Source organism: Theobroma cacao, chromosome 2 (assembly GCF_053813885.1).
Source record: "Theobroma cacao isolate CCN51 chromosome 2, ASM5381388v1, whole genome shotgun sequence".
NCBI lineage: Eukaryota > Viridiplantae > Streptophyta > Magnoliopsida > Malvales > Malvaceae > Theobroma > Theobroma cacao.
In genome coordinates this window covers 40,585,033-40,602,194 of record NC_142640.1, presented here as the reverse complement: position 1 = coordinate 40,602,194, position 17,162 = coordinate 40,585,033, and the positions used below count along the sequence as shown (strand labels likewise).

General features: G+C 34.4%; 2 protein-coding genes across 3 annotated transcripts; one reads left to right on the top strand and one right to left on the bottom strand.

Annotated features, from left to right (window-relative positions):
• Nucleotides 1-287: 287 nt before the first annotated feature.
• LOC18609386 (uncharacterized) lies at nucleotides 288-1,809 on the top strand. The gene is made up of 3 exons (XM_007044475.3): nucleotides 288-623; nucleotides 744-889; nucleotides 1,409-1,809. Exons 1-3 carry the CDS (start codon nucleotides 362-364, stop codon nucleotides 1,517-1,519), a joined length of 519 nt encoding a protein of 172 aa, XP_007044537.2. The 5' UTR covers nucleotides 288-361; the 3' UTR covers nucleotides 1,520-1,809.
• Nucleotides 1,053-5,634, bottom strand: LOC18609385 (protein PLASTID REDOX INSENSITIVE 2, chloroplastic-like). Of its 2 annotated transcripts, XM_088803917.1 has the most exons (4): nucleotides 5,395-5,632; nucleotides 5,185-5,283; nucleotides 1,925-2,092; nucleotides 1,053-1,701 (listed from the first exon to the last, which is right to left on the bottom strand). In XM_088803917.1, exons 1-4 carry the CDS (start codon nucleotides 5,614-5,616, stop codon nucleotides 1,681-1,683), a joined length of 510 nt encoding a protein of 169 aa, XP_088660043.1. In that variant the 5' UTR covers nucleotides 5,617-5,632; the 3' UTR covers nucleotides 1,053-1,680. The 2 variants fall into 2 exon arrangements, with proteins under 2 accessions (XP_088660043.1, XP_017972024.1); XM_018116535.2 differs by lacking the exon at nucleotides 1,053-1,701 and having other exon boundaries at nucleotides 1,705-2,092; nucleotides 5,395-5,634.
• Between the last annotated feature and the right edge of the window lie 11,528 nt (nucleotides 5,635-17,162).

Here is a 17,162-nt window from a genome sequence, read left to right as displayed (position 1 = left end):
AGCTCGTGCCGGTGCCCATTGGGCGGGCCCGCCTGCCTCATGTGGTTAAGGATGTAATCAACATAAATTAATGCTTCCATAATCTAATGACTATCACTATTGTTTATGTTAAATGTGCATTTTTATATATACAAACTTGCCGTTTTGAATGTCAATTTGATGTGAATTGACCTAACGTAGAATAAGTTAGTTGGGAAATGAGGGACGGCCTGCTTGAGTGAGACTCTTATTACTATAACCGTAGGGTGGTGGGGAGCTGTATAGAAAGAGACTGCTGCTTACTTAACCTCCTTCCTTCCTCGCCCTTATCTTCCAATCTTCTTACTCTTTCTGCAAAGAGAGAGAGAGAGAGAGAGAAGAGATGGGGAATTGTCAAGCCATAGATGCTGCGGCGTTGGTCATACAGCATCCATGTGGGAGGATAGAGAGGTTATATTGGCCTATCCCGGCAAGCGAAGTGATGAGAATGAATCCAGGTCATTATGTTTCTCTCATCATTCCGTTGCCTGAGCCCGAGGAAGAGAAGCAAGATGAAAAGACCGTACGTTTCACCCGTGTTAAGCTTCTCCGGCAGAGCGATACTCTTGCCCTTGGCCATGCTTACCGGCTTATCACTTCTCAAGGTACCATATATATATAGTTCATATCGTCTCTGTTAGAAGATGATGAGATTTGTGGCCCTAGGCGTTCATATATTTCTTTGTTTTGATTAAGAATCTTATACTTATTTCCTGGGGCTGCAGAGGTCATGAAAGTCTTGAAGGCAAAGAAATATGCAAAAATGAAAAGGCAGCAGCTGGATTCAAATGAAAAGTTGCAGCATGGACAAGAGAATCAAAGTTCAGGACGTGAGCCAGGAGGAAAGTCTGACGCGGAGAAGACCTACCAAGTATGTCTCACTAGTTTATTTGATTTTAATTCACAAGTTATAAGCCTAAGTTCTCTGGTATGGAAAACTGGTTGCCATGTGCAACTTGATGCACTTGTTTTCATACGAATATAATTAATTTCTCGGCATAGCACCAAAACCCAAGCCGTTAGAGAGACGCAAGTACACTAACGAGTTATATTTTGGAAGTGTTTTTTCCAAATCTCCAAACAATAAAATTGCAGAGAATATTTGGGTCATTCATCTTTCTTATATGTTCTTCCCAGCTAAGCAATCTGTGAATGAGGCTCCTCAGACACCATTTATACTCTCTGGCTCTGTGATACTATAAGCTAAGCATGATAATCATATGAGAGAGAGAACCACCTCTACAGGATAATGCAAAATATTAGACGAAGTCTCCGTCTGCAGTAGAATAGAAACAGAATACTGACACATCAGCAGAACTAATTTTCATGTTCAATTAGATCTTTCATTCTCATTCCTAAATACTTACGCACTTATGTCTAAAATTTCTAGGTGATAAAGCATGAAAGACAACGCTCAAGGACAACACCCGTGAATGCTGCTGCATTAAGATCAAAATCATGGCGGCCCTCCTTACAGAGCATCTCTGAGGCTGGAAGCTGATGATGATGTTTTCAGCTTTCATTTGCAAGTTGCAAATTGGCTTTTGAGAATGGCAAACTGCCTCTTTCATTTAATGATGCTCTTCATGATGAAACCCCAAAATATGGAAGATAGAAATTCACCAAATGAATGAAGGTAGCTACCAAGATTTCTAATTGCAATCACAGCTCCCAAATTGAAATCTGTTTCAAGAAATAAAACATCTGTATAGCTTCTGAGTTCATAAGAGCACCAGATTCTACATTGTATTACAAGAAACACTTTGATATGAAATTAGGTCTTTCACTCAACTATTTTATACAAATTCCAAACTTGATCAGTTACCACAGTACAACATGATGATAATTTGAAAAAATGTTATGAATTATGTTGAGGAAATCACTAGGGTGAGTTTGAGTTCCAAACCTCCCAATCATCATCGACATAATTTTGGGCCCATAACAAGGATGCCCGTGCAGCCACAGGTGCTCCAGGTAATTTCTTCTCCTTTAGAGCAACAAACATATCTGTGAAAGGTTCCACCAACAGTGTCCCGGGTCCTCCATACTCTTTGTGCAAGAAATTGTTAAATACCTGTTATCAACATTAGAAATTATTTGTTTGAGCAAAAAAAAAAAAAATTAGAAATTAATAAGCTACACAAATTTAAAATATTGATATTAAAACTTGAATCTTCTATAGGGTAGAGCCTTATACAGCTAGAGGTAGAAGTGGCAACCTTCAATACTAAACATTGCATATATTTAGGTAAAGAAATCCGAACAATGGGCCAAACATGCACAGAAAGAACAACGTGACATTAGTTGTCAGGTCAAGACTGACTAGTTATTGTCATGCCAGATATTTCTTTTTGGGTCTATTATTGAACTGTTTCCAAGAAGCAAAAACCAGGCTTCTTAAAAAAAGATGAACAAATGTTTGATTTAGAAGAGATTATAGTCGAGAATGGCTATAAACAGTCAAAAGTAGGCAGTTAAAACTAAGAGAGTTGTCTGGATTGAAAGATTTGAAAAATTAATGCAAACCAGCATTCTCAACCTGTTACCCTAAGATTATAGGGATTAACTGGCTTAATTAGTGATCACGATCATTTTTCCCTTCAAATTCCAAGATGGACATTTGAATGGAATAATCCATTTGAATGTGATGAAAAGAAAGCCAAAAGAAATCAAGCTATTGCAAGTAACAACAGTCATGTTTGTGTCTTAATTGCAAAGTTTGTTGTGTCTTTTTCCACAGCACAAAAACAGTGCATATTGCATACTAATAATTACCTAGTTCACAAGAAAGGACAAACATATGTCTGCCACGTGTTTCAAGCTTTCCATGTATTCCATATATATAAATATATATACGTGTATGTGTGTATATTTATATTCTTAAACCACAATTGCTCTCATCTACCCCTCAACTCCCACCCCCATTTTTATACGAATAAAAGAAATCAATTATATGATTTGATCAGAGATGACTGCTTCCTAGGCATTTCTACCACTTCATCTGGCAGAAAATCCTATCAACCTCCTCAGCACCTCCCCCCCCCCCCCCCCCCCCCCCCCCCCCCCCCCCCCCCCTTCCCTCCTTTTCCTACAAGAAAATAAATAAATAAATAAAGGAACAATAGGAATAAAAACAAGAGCTAGGCTATTTGTTCTGCCTGAGCTTTGCTGACAAAGACTTCATCATGACTCAAATTTTTACCAGCTTGGTTAAGTTGGTAGTTAACCTACTTAACTAGGTAGATCAATAACGAACAATGACATACTCAACTCACACCCAGTTTAAAATAACCCAGACATGACCCAGTTCACCAAATAATGTCAATTCTAGGACCACATGTTGCAACAGCAATTATCAACAGAAGAATAATATCTTTCAAGCAATGATGAAGCCACTTGCTGTATCAAGCATGCTAAAGCCACTTGCATTTATGCTCTACGGGTATCCTTTGCAATAGAATTCAGGAGATTGTCATTAACACCAATGTGTCATATTTGTATAATATATTACTATAAAAATGTTAGCCATGAATAGTCTGACAATACCTTGCATTTCAGAAATACTAATACATAAGACTATCATCACCAATATAAAAGCATGTGGCCCTATTTCATTCAAAGAATTCAAGATCATCTTAGGGTTTGTTGAAGTTTGCTGAGAATGAATTTTGACATCTAAAACCATCTGCATTATGCATTAATATTTATAATCAGAGTTGATATATGTCCTTGCTTTTTAGGTTTTCTTGAAATATCAGATGCTCAGTTGCGATCGTAATTCAACAAGACAGTAGTCATCACACGAAAATGACCCAATGCTGGTTCATAAATTTGTCAGTAAAGCTGTGATATCCTCAAAAAACCCTGTTTGGGGTCATAAAGGTAAACGGAAAAAAGAAGTATCAAAGTAGTATCCCTTGTCCAAATGGCCTAAGATTGTATTCCTGATGAAGAACTTTCTTATGGCTAATCCTTTCCAGAATAAAAAAAATAATAACATTTTTCAATTTTTTCGTTATTTTTTAAAGCACTTGCATGTCTTTCTTAGTATAATGATGCAAGGCACTTTCTTTTCTGATAAGAAAAGAGTCTTACGTATTCATGAGCATGTTTAAGTTTTGAGATACTAATCAATGGAAGTGGTACCCTTCACTCCATCTATGAATTTGTAGCATAAGTATGTAAAAGAAACAGGGTGAGATATTCAACACAATAATACTACTAAGAGCAAGGAAGCAAGATTATATGGTTTTAGCTCTTGAGAAGGCCAGGTTCAAAATAAAAAAAATCAGATTCCTTCAACTCTCAGAAGCAAGGAATGTTTTCTAATGATCCAAATCCTTTACTACCCCAAGATCAAAAGGTCATCCTTCAACGAGATAAGAGCACAGATTAAAAAATATGGAGCGCATAGTGATTGCATTACCAATTTAGATTTTAGATGTTAAGGAAGTTCATTAAGATAGCGGATCTTGTAACAAGTCATTCATCTCTGAGGGTGGTCTAGAATCTCACAACAAGGCCAAGCATGGTAGCAAATGAGTGGTGTAATACATAACATGCTCTTGTGTTCTGTGCATGTTTAATTTTGGGGGAGAGATGTGTTCTCTTGTGGTTTTGGTAGATTATGCTCATTAGTAAATGAGGGGTTTATGGTTTAACAAGACTTTGCAGATCCTTACTTCTGATTCCGAACTATCATTTTGGCTATTATCCTTGAAAGGTTTTAGATTGTGATGCTTTTTTCCTATAATTTCTGTGTTCAATTCATGTCGGTATGCATTTACACGGTCCTAAAATGAAAGGTTCATGTTTTTCAAAAAAAAAAGATTGGGGTCAAGAATTTTCCTTTCCTTTAATAAGTTTATTTAGCAATTTTTAAGCTAAATTAGTTGAAGGAAATGGTGTTGTTAGTGTCACATTGCTTTAAGTAGGTTAAGTTCAATTTTAATGCACATGTCTTGACTGATTCATTACTGAAAAGTATAAAAGTGTAACAATTACTAGCAACAAAAACACAGGATCTTCATTCCTAAATTATGAACATTAATTAAAGGAAATCAAATAATAACAATATGCCATCAATCAGTAGTCGTTAAAACGAACCATGAAACTAGCCATTAAATAAAAGATGAAAATTTAAAAGAAAAAGAAAAGAATCCTTACCTCAACGCAGACCTCAATGACAGCATCAAGATCATCACCAAATGTGTCTTTGTCTTTAGATAACTTCTTGAAAAGCTCACTTTTAAACTTCTGGGTCTCCTATTATAACAAACACTCACAAAAAAAAAAAATCGAAGACAATGAACCAATGGAGCTTGACATTCATAATAGAGACGTTAATTTATACGTATAAAAGGCGTATGTACTTACAGCTTCTGCGAACTCAGGGATAGGATCAGGGTAGACGTATTTCTGCGGAGGTGAAGCTGGAAGAGGGCTCAGGAAGAGTTTTGGGGAAGAGAGAGAAAGGGATGGGTGAGGAGTAGAGTGTAGGATAAGGCAGGCGGGGCGTGGGAGAAAAAGTGTGGTGGAGGTCGGGGTTTTGGCGGGAGTTAAAAGTGCCCGAGTAGAGACCCACGATGAAGACGCCATTTTAGGTGATGGGACTGTTCTGCTGGAGTTGGACTTTTTAATTTATTTGCGATAGGTCCGAGTAAGTGTGGGTTCGGGCCTATTGGGTTGTAGTGCAGTTTTGGTTTATGAGGGACTCAAATTCAATGGGAATAGCTACTTCTCTGGTCTAAGTAGCTAATTGTTTCTCTTTTCAGTACATTCAAAAGGTGAATTATATAATTTTGTTACTTATATTATCATAATCCCATCATCGTAGATGCCACATTTGTTGAAAAATGTAATTAATACCATGACGTGAGGATTTGGAAATTCGACTATTGGACGTGGAAATTTAGGAACTATCAACAATATTTTTTTATCTAGATGTAATTGGTTACTTATTAAATTCATTCTATTCGATGAAATTCTAAATTGATTTTAGATTCATCTAAAAAGTAACTTAGTCTGTGTTTATTTTTTAAAATTGAGTTCAAGAGTACAATTATGTAAGCGAAACAATTAGTACCCTATAACGCTCGTTCTATGAATGGTACTATTTAATAATATATTATCTTATTTAACCTTAACTTTTGATTCTATTCTTATGTCACTTTATATATCTTTTTATTCTTGATTTTACACATTTTTAGTTTTTTAATCTTTCTTTCTAATTTATTATTTTTATTTTATTTGTTTTAGTTTTTTATTTTTTAAATCAAAGGTCAATTATTCGGCTTTATGAATGCACATGATACAATTATGAAATGATATCATGATTTACTAATTTTAAATAATGGGAAACAAAAATCATGTATTAGAAATATCATTCATAGACCACTCGAACGTTTTGGTGAAGTCTAAAAGTTTTCCTCACCTATATCCGTGAAAGAACTCATCTCTATAATTCCTTTAAGAAAATCTCATCATCGGGGTTTTCGACCCATTAGCAAAATAAACATGTAGTATGCCATGTCAAGATAAAATCATATTTGATGCCAAAAGAACGTATTTATGAAGTAATTTCTTTGATTCCAATTTCTATAGTAATATATTTAATATTTTAATTAAAATGAATACTTTTTTTATTCTTACTACATATTTTTTAAAAAATATTTTATTTAAATTGATGACGTTTTATGGATTCTTATTATGTTTTTTTAAAAAATACTTTAATGGAATAAACAACTTGGTTCCACTAATCTTTTATATGTAATAATTGTTTGAGTTAATTAATAACTATATAAATTTTAATTTTAAGTAAAATATTCTACGAATTTATTCCTTTAAATATTTAAGATTACTATTTGAATTAACGAGATATTGAAATATAAAATTATGGTTTATCCCAACGCTTCGGTGAAAACCCTAATTAAATTATGCACTTAAGAAAGTTATCTTGAAAATAGTGACTTTTCGCCTACCCGGATGAAAATTCGTCATCGGGAGTTAATCCAAATAATATTTTCTTATGTTAATATTCTTGGTGACATAGCTAGCCTATTTTCCTAAACCTAAATATTCTAATCCTCCAAATTTTGACTAATTTTATCGCTTATAAATTTATATACTGCATTTTTTATTATTAAAGCCATACCCTTTTTGTTCACCTTTTACTTCAAGGTCTCTTTTCTTTTTCTCTAAAGCTATAACCTATATTTTTTAAATGGACCAAAGACCCTTGAATCACCCAAAAGCTCTCAAACCCAAAGGCTTATAGATGAAAAATTGTCACCCCCTTTTATTTTTTGTTGCTATTTGTTTTTGGGTTTCAAAATCTAGGGTTTTCTCATTTTTTCATATCTTTCTCTAAGGTTTTTTCTAAGTTTCTTTTTCCAAGGGTTTTTTTTGAAAGTAGGAAGAAAAAGTTGCTAAGACTGCTAAAAAAAAAACCTAGGGTTTCCCTATTTTCCCTGAAAATCGTTCTAGGATCTTTTTTTAATTTGAAAGTAGGAAAAAAAAGGTACTAAAGCTACCCTAAAAAAAACCTAAAGTTTCTTTATTTTTACTTAAAATCATTCTAGGCTCCTCTTTTCTTTTAGGTACTGTTTTCCATTTATACATGAGCAGAGGGTGTCATTGTTGGCACCCTCTATTGCTGTCTATTGGTTGTTACTTTGTTGTCCTCTACGAGGGCGTGTGATTGCTCCTGGTGGAGGGAATTTGTTTCATTGTTTTTGGCTTGTTGGCTTTATGTTCTTTTATTTTTTTTTCTTACTTATAGAACATTCATTGGTCAAACTTGTTTTGATCTTAAATTTTTGTTTTAACTTATTAGATCTGTTTTTTCTTAAATAAACATGATTGGGCTTGTTTTGATTAATAGGCTCGACATTGGGCCTGATTTTTTAAGCCTCAATGGCCATTTAATATAAATCCCAATGCCTAGTCACATATGGATCAAGGAGATGAGGTCAAAATAAGATTTGGGACTTTGAAAACCACTAGATCCTTAATTGGATTTGGACAAAAAATAAATTAAAATGAAATAGAAAATAAGTAAAATAAAAATAATGAAAATGACTATGGTGAAAATGGTGTCTACAGATGTCCATTTTTGCACATTCTTAAGAATAAGGGATTTTGCAAAGACGTAGACATCGCGTTTACCCTAGTGAAAGATAACTAAATGACTCCTGATTCGACTTTACAATTTTAAAGATAAAAACTTCTCATTTGAGGCTTTACAACTTTAAAAATGATTTGAAAAGATAAACAACTCTTCACTCGAGGCTTTACTTTACAACGTTAAAAACAACTCCTTATCCGAGACTCCATGACTTTAAAAAACTCCTTATCCGAGACTCCATGACTTTAAAAAACTCCTTATCCGAGGCTTTAAGACTTTAAATGATCTTGAAAATGATTACGCGAAGGTTTTAGAGAATGTACTCGGAGGTTTTATAAGAATATACCTAGAGGCTTTGGAGAATGTACTTGGAGGTTTTGAGAATGTGCTCAGAGGTTTTGGAAAATGTATTTGAAGATTTTTGGAGAATATACCCAAAGGTTTCATAAGAAAAAAGTTGCTCATCATCTCTAAACGAGGCTACGTAACTTTAAAAATCTTAAAGATGATTACCCAAAGGCTTTAGAGAATGTACTTAAAGGTTTCATAAGAAAGTACTTGGAGGTTTTGAAGATTGCACCTGAAGGTTTTAGAAAATGTACTTAGACGATTTGAAAATGTACTCGGAGGTTTTAGAAAATGTATCCGAAGGTTTCAAAGGGGTTACTTAGAAGATTTGGAAATGGTTCTCAATTTAATCAAATGCATGAAAAATATGTGTGAATTTTGATGGTTGCATGAAAATTTCCAACATCAATGTCGCATGGTCTTGTCAATGTATGCATGATTGCATGATAAAAAGAGAATGACTCTTGTGTTATCATTTCATTTCAATGTATTCCTCTATCGAAAGCCATTTTTTCTATCTTTGCCCACTCATTGATGATGTTTTTGTGCAGTTGTCAACCTCCTTGTCACAAAAGGACCTTCTTGCTAGTCTTAACATATCGTTTTGGGTTCTTGAAATCATTTCCTGAAAATAGATATCAACAACGAATCATGCATCAATTCAAATTTGATTTCAATGGTTCCATGCCTTTTGATCCTTGAAAAATAATCCACAAAAATGCTTGTCTCATCGTTTAAAACTCTTGATATTCAAATTATGATAATAGAAGTTACCGTACAAAGATAAAGAACTATTTCCTTTTTGAAACACATTTTTCTTTTGCTTTTAAAAACGTTGAACTATGATGAAACGCTAACAAAATTCCCCCACAAAACTATTTTTAATGACTAAACATAGTTAGGTTTTGGGAACAAAAATGAGTTAATTCAACACTTTTATAACATGTGATACTTGAATCTCTTGAAAAACTAATGACTGCTGCTTGATAGGACTTTAGATGACAATTTGATCTTTCAAATGGATTGTATGGTTTAACATATCAAGGTCTTGGTCAACAAGAATGGTTTCACCAGTTCATGGAGAAAAGAAAAAAAGTTAAAGTTTCTTCGTCTAAGCTCATAAATGGTGATTTTCTAGACTTGCACTTTTATAATCATATTTTGCAAAAGGATTCCTTTCAAATCACAATCCAATTTAACACTCTCTTAGTCTCATGATGTGTGGCAAGATGATAAATGTCAAGACAAGTTATGAAAGGCTTAATATTGCAAAAGGCTATTTTGAAGGAGAAAGGTTCAAAGTTCAACATTGATCTTCTACTAGAAAATCTTGAGCATTTTGAAGGTATGCAATGCATTCTAGCTACCTTGATATGGTCTTTTCTTGGTGCTTTTTGTTACAACCTCAATCAAAATCATGAGTGGCTTCATAAGTTTCCATTTTCGCTCTAGACTACCCTTTCGGGTTTTCACCCTAGACCTTCATCATTTTTTCATTTTTTTCTCTCACTTTTTCTTTCTTTCATTGATTTTTCCATCATGCACTTGAAAATTTCAAGCTTCATCCAAAATGAATTAAAGGATTCAAAAAGGTAATTTTAATAAAGAAAGGAAACTATGGCCTTGTTTTCTATATTATGATATATCTTTTTATAAGAAAGCTCTTTAATTTAAGTATTCATACTTGATCAAAATGGACTTTTTAAAGCACATAATGTAGGATAAGGTAAGGGGTTCTGAAAGAATGGATAAAAGGCTCAAAACATGTATTTAAGGGTGATCAAACCAAGAACCATTCATAATCATGCGAAGGGCTCTTTTGAGACATTCATCTTTCTTCAAAACATGCTCTACCCATCATTTCATTTCTCTACTTCTTCTTTCTTCTCTTTTGTTTTGTTCTTTTTTTTTTTCATTTGTTTTTCATTTTTTTTCCTTGCAACTTCCATTTTGATGATTTAAGTTTTCAAATTTTCATTTGCCCCATTCACATAAAGGATGTTCTTTTTTCCTTTGAAATAGGCCTTCTATCATTCATACTTTTGGTAAAAATTCTTCTACATAATTGCCACCCATTGTGAAAGGTGATCCTTAGTTAAGGTGCATTTTAGAAAAACTTTAATAGGCTCAAAGAGGTAGCAAGTAGATAATTTCTCATTTGTGAAAGGAAAATGAAACACGGCCATTTCTCCTCTCAAATATGGTTTATTACATTAAAAAACAATTCCTAGAAAGAATTTATGAGCAAAGATTAATTTGGTTTTTCCTTTTTTTTGTTTTTTGTGTCAGCATCATTTGAATATCTCAAGTGCATGATGTTACATCAAATTTCTCTCACAATTCTCTCATCATCATTTTTTTACTTTTCTGTCTTTCTTTTCATTTCTCTCCTTCCCAACTCAATCTTGAATCATACTTTCTAAAGTAGAAGGACTCACTGAGAATGCTTTTCCTTAATTAGCCACTCAAATGAAGACTTCGGTGATGACTCTGAACAACAAAGACTCTTTTAAAGCCTTCAAAAACATCATATCAAAATCACTTATCATGATCAACTTTTCTTGACAAGCATTGTTTTTTATTATCAAATGAGAAAAGGAAAGGGGTAATTTTTCAAGTCAGGGTGTCTTAGAGGTATTTGGTAACCTTGTCCTTTTGGTCATCATGCCCTAAAATATGGGTGAAGGATACTTGGGACAATGGGTTGAAAGGTTCACATTTGGTATCCAATTAAAAGAATTTGAGTGGTTTTAGCATATTTGAGGCTTTGAAACTTTAGCATAATTTTGACACTTATCCAAGTACCAAGCTCAAATTCTTTATGAGAGTACCTAATTTGCTTTTTTTTCTTTCTAAAATATAAAACAAAGACATACGATTGATGAAAGTTTGAGACCTTACTTTCATTTGGGTTCAAGCTCTTGAATGACCTTTATTTGAGTGATTGGTGTTAATGGTGTTTGGAGAAATCGTTTGAGAATGTTTGTAAGGATGGGCATTCTAAACAGTAACCATCAATTCTTTCGAGAGCATGTTCACACTTTATTGTCAAAAACATTTTTCTCCTCATGACTTTTTATTTATTTATTATTTTTTGATCTTGGAAACAAATAGGAACCTTTATCACTTACACCACACAATTTTACAAATTAAGTATAATAATTCAAAAATTTCAATCCAACAAAAACATTAAAGCTTCAATTACAATTTTTGAAGTTTGTATTTCTTAACAAAATCCTACTCATGCCATGCACGTGAATACAAAAATAAAAATTTTAAATCATCCACTTTTCATGCAAGTAATTTGTTCGAGACTTGAGGCTTTTCTTCAGCTTCCAAACAATAACTCAGTCTATGGTAAAGCTGATTTCCAATGTTCCATAAGCTCAAGAGTCAAAGTGCCGTCCTTAACGAGATTTTCAATTTTCTCCTTCAATTGCCTACATTTTTTTACCGAGTGCCCAATTGCCCTTACATGATAGTCACATTTAGCGTTAGGGTCATAATTCCTTATCGATGGGTTTGGAACTGTCTTCATTGGCATAGGACTGAGATAGTGATTTTCAATTAGCAGAAGCAAATAATTATAGTTCGACGTTGGTAATTGGTGAGTATTGGATCTTGAAAATGATCGAGACACAAGTGCAGGTGTGGGTGGTCTTGGATGAAAAGTTGATTGCGAAACTGATCAATATGGATATAAGTTATGGCAAATATGATTCAGAGTGGGGGAGGAAGGTTGATATGCGAGACAAAGATGGTATGGATTAATGCCCCATGACTATTGCCCTTCACATGTAATAACTTGTGCCTCTTTTTTTCTTTTTTTCGATGCATTACAATTTTTCATGCTATTGACACTATTCTGTCCAATTTTACCCTTCTTAATTGCATTTTCAATCATCTCTTCTGAAATTACTATGTTGATCAAGTTCTTGGTAGTATTGTCGATTAACCTATCATAGTATAGTGGCTGCAGAGCATTAATAAACAACATTGTTGCTTCTTTTTCAGTGAGAGGTGGTTGAACCTATGCAATAACATCTCTCCATCTTTGAGCATATTCCTTAAAACTCTCATTATCTTTTGTTTCCATGTTTTGCAGAGAGAGCCTATTTAGAGCCTATCTCATAAGATTTTTCCCAGAACTAATATGATTCCTATCTAATTGAACATATCACCTGGCTGCAAACTCTGTTAGATTGTGTTGGAAACAATGAATCAAGAGTTTATCATCATGTACATGTGCAGCCATCTTTGGACACAACATACTGATATGGGCCTTTAGGCAGTGGTATCATTATACTTCTCCAAATTTGGTACTTTGAACTTTGGTGGGATAATCACATAAGGTACCAAACATAAGTTTGTTGCATCAACAGATCTATAGATATTCATCCCTTCAATGACTTTAAGGCTGTTATCCAAAAGGTCACGTTTTGGTTGCTTTTCCAATTCTTTTCTCAACTCAAACGAGTTTACTTTCAATTTTTTCTGTTTTTCAAGATCATTTATGTCAAGAATAGGAATCGGGTCAGAAAGATTTGTCCGTAGAATCAACATAGTTTGCCTTTGCATCGACAATTGGCTTCGACCTTGAGAACTCAAAGATATTTTAATAGTTCCTTTCCCTTTACTAGCAATCATCATCTCCATTTGCTTTGCCAACTGTTCTTTCATTTCTTCTTGAGCTTTTTCTATCTTGTCCAATCAATTCCTTTGTTCCTCATTCGTGTTTTTCATTCGTCGATGGGTATTGTGGATACAATTATCACTTGTCTTAGGTGGTCGAGCTATTTTGGAAACCTTTTGTAATCATAATCATGAATTAGATGCATTGCTATTGCATGAATAAAATGAAGAGAAATGAGATCATTGCCTTTGATAAATTTATTATTATTTACTATCATGAAAAGAGTGCTTATATATGTATAAACTAAATGGACATGTACTAAAAGTATTCATCACATAACATCCATCAACAAAAGTGATCCATTATATCAAATATTTGTTTGATTACAATTCATGAGCCATTTTTACATCTAGAAATATTCACCAATTCGGTTATAATCCACCTTAGGATAGACCTGACCTCTTAGCATGTCCATCTTTTTAGCCATTTTTCTTAACATAAAAGCCACCTTTCTCATTTGTCTGATCAAATACTCTATTAGGTCTTGCTTCTTCACATAAACTTGTATGTAAACACCACCAGAGTCTTGGATTTGGATGCTTTCTTGCTTAAGGCATTCATATTCTCGTTGATAAGCTCCCATAATCTCCTCAAGCTATCATATTCTTACCTTAACAGCTAAATAGATTTTCGTTGGAATCGCACTTGGTTTCTTAATCCATCATTGTATTCTTGTAGCTCATTGCCTCAATTTTCTCTCATTTGTATTTCCCTTTGGACCTCACCAGTCAGGGTTGAGAACTTGTTATTAAAACCTTTATATTTCTTTTCTCAATCCTTTTCTATTTTCAAGACTTTTCTTTTCTGTTCAACTGCTTCCTTCTTCATTTTTCACATTTTTTTTGAAAATCTTCACATCGTTGTTTCCAACTAACACTTTTAACTTTGAATTTCTTTTAGGCCAACTCACTTTCAGGAAAAGAATCCCGTGGCTCTAGGTTAATCGAGCAATGAGGTGCACTTTCCTACGGGTATACCACATTTTTAACTCATTGAGTGTGCCATATTAAGTATCGAGTAGTAACTTTATCAATGTATCTTCCTTGGTCTACTTAGCTTGTCATTTTTCATGCCTGTGCAATTTCTTCAATCTTCTTCAAGAATCTTAGCTCTCCATAAGCAAATTTCAAGGTATTGAATCGATGCGTCATCAGCATGAATTGCTCTAACTCGAATTGCCTTTTTACCATGATTGAGGCATAATTGATCACTCCCAATGGTCCCATTAGTGACACCCAATGTTCATCTCCACATTTGTACTTAATTTGGTAGTAAGGCATCCATGGAGCCTTCCATGTTACTTCCACACTCATGAGTTTTTTGAGCTTGGAAACTTATTGGTCTTAAGTCTTGCTTTCCACCCATTCACTCTCATAGAACTCTTTGATGGGACCACTTTCTAGATGAAATGGTTTTCTAAATCGCTTGACTTGACATTCAAAGTGGCTTGTTATCCAAATAGATAGAAGTTGTGCTCATCTCACAAATTCTCCTTCTCCTTTTCAACGATAATAATTTAGTGACCTGAGGGTTTCTGCTAGGATCGACCGTGAAGGATTAGCTTTGTTGATGACTTGCTGGAAGAAATCTATGATTGTCTTCTCTATATGTTCCAAAACTTTTGGAAAAATAACTAACCCATATATTGCTAATGCCATCACAAGTTGACCTTGTTCAGTATCCCAATACTTTATGACGTAGTCGCACAAAAAGCTCAATGGGATGCAGTTATTGTTTCCTTTTTCTTTTATGTTTTGATCAACTTACTTAGGAGTTATACCTATCATTTTGGCTAGCTTCCATTTATGATCGATCTTTTTGTGAGACCTTGACTTTTATAGACTCGTAAAGGGAAGTATACGCGATATCCTTGATCAAGGGTAATTTTGTCATTTCTTTACTAAGCCCATAAAAGTAAGATTTTAAACAATATTATGGCCTAAGTAGGCCTAAGGCATAAATGGATGATGAAATTAGGGGTAAAATGAAAAGGAAACAAAAATTTTGGTGATTTTCACGATAGGGGCAAAATGGTTATTTTTCACCTCGTGTTAAAATTTTAAGTTTTCATGAGCCCGAGTATGTTTAGACCATTATGGACCTTGTCCCGGTGTCAAAGGAGTAAAAAGATTGCACAAAGGGTTGCATGAAAACAAGTTAACTAGTCAAGGGCATTTTCGTAATTTTAAGGGAATGGATAAGTTTGGCCTATAAATATCCTTCTTCCAGTAGCATCTTCTCCCATTTTCCAATAGCTTGTCTTCTTCTTCGTTCTTCCCTCTCACGTTTCTTTAAAACCTCCATGGAAGCTTGATATGGAGCTTGCATGATTTTCTCTCTTTAGCTCTAGTTTTCATACCTTTGTGCCCTTATGACTAGAACTCTTGTATTCTTCCACTCTCTCTTCTTAAAACCCTTGAAAAATCTTATTTCCATACTTTCTCTCACTAGTTGGGCATTCTAGAGAGAGAAAAAGAGAATTACCCCATTTGTGTGGAAGCTATTGGAAGAGAATTCAACTACAAAGGAGCCCTAGGGTAAGTGATGAACTAAGCTTGATTTTTAACTGTGAATAATGGCTAGTAATTGGGATTATGAGCTGTTTTATTGTTGAGTATGTTCATTCATTTTATAGTGATTAAGATAGTGAACATAGATAGCCATTTAAAGCGACAATTGAAAGCTAGTTAAGAGATAACTTTTAGGGTTTATAGTATGTGAATTAACATAATGGTGATGTTAATGTGATGGTAGGTTCCAAGAAAGCCCTATCATCCCATTTGGACAATTAGGGGAAATTAAAGTCAGTGAAAAGCTCAACAATATACCAGTGAGTGGACTGCCTATCAAAACTATTTTGGGAATGTGACTGTTTTGTACAAAGTGTTTGAATGATTTTATACAACTTTTCTTAAAAATGAGATCCTTGGGAACAAGCTCTTGAGAAATGGTTTATGTTGTGACATGAGACTATTATTGATTCATGCACTACCACATTGTGTTGATATATATATATGAATATATTGTTGTGTAATGCAATTGACTTGGCTATGTGCGAGTAGGGAGTGCGCATAAGTCAAGGATGACCCTGTTATGTGCGAGTAGGGAGTGTGCATAAGTCGAGGATGACCCGGTTATGTGTGAGTAGGGAGTGCGCATAACCCGGTGATGACCCTGCCATGTGCGAGTAGGGAGTGCGCATGAGCTAGTGATGATGATGATGGGATGGTGTGCATGATGATGATGATGGGTATACATATACATATATACATATGTAAATATGTGTGTTATAGGAAATTAATGAACGGTATATGATTGTAATGCATGTGAAACTTGACATGTTAAACTATGGAAAACTGTTATGCGTTTCATGTTGGTTTGGACATTTCAGTAGGGTGATTTTTCTTTGGGAAGAAGGGCAATTTTTTTCATTGGTGCCCTGTTTCTCGCTGCAACAAGAATCATTTTCACTGCAACGAGAAACTTTTGGGTTTGGAGGGGTAGACTGGTCGAAAATTCGTTGCAACGAGAATGCATTTTTGCTGCAGCGAGAATGACACTGTAGCTTCTCACTGCAGCGAGAAACCTTCTGTTTCTGGGTTACAATTTCACTGCAAAGAGATTCAATCTCATTGCAGCGAAAAACTTTCTGTTTTGTCTCCTATCTTGTCCAATTGCTGCCTTATTTTTCACTTATTTGCTACCATATCTGAGCATGGACTTCCAACATTAAGGACTAAATGAGTTAAGTTTAAAATGAGGAGGTTTAGTGAGAAACCCTCGGCCAGTTGAGAAACCCTCGTTCGGCTAATAACTTAATCCCAACGTCGCTGCAGCGAGAATGCCTTTCCGCTACAGCGAAGATTCGTTGTCGTATTTGACTTGCTTACGTATCATTGAAGCTTTCATTCTTCAAATGGTTCGTTATGTATGGGTTCATGATTTTCAAATGATTAATCATTTAAGGGCTTGATGAGG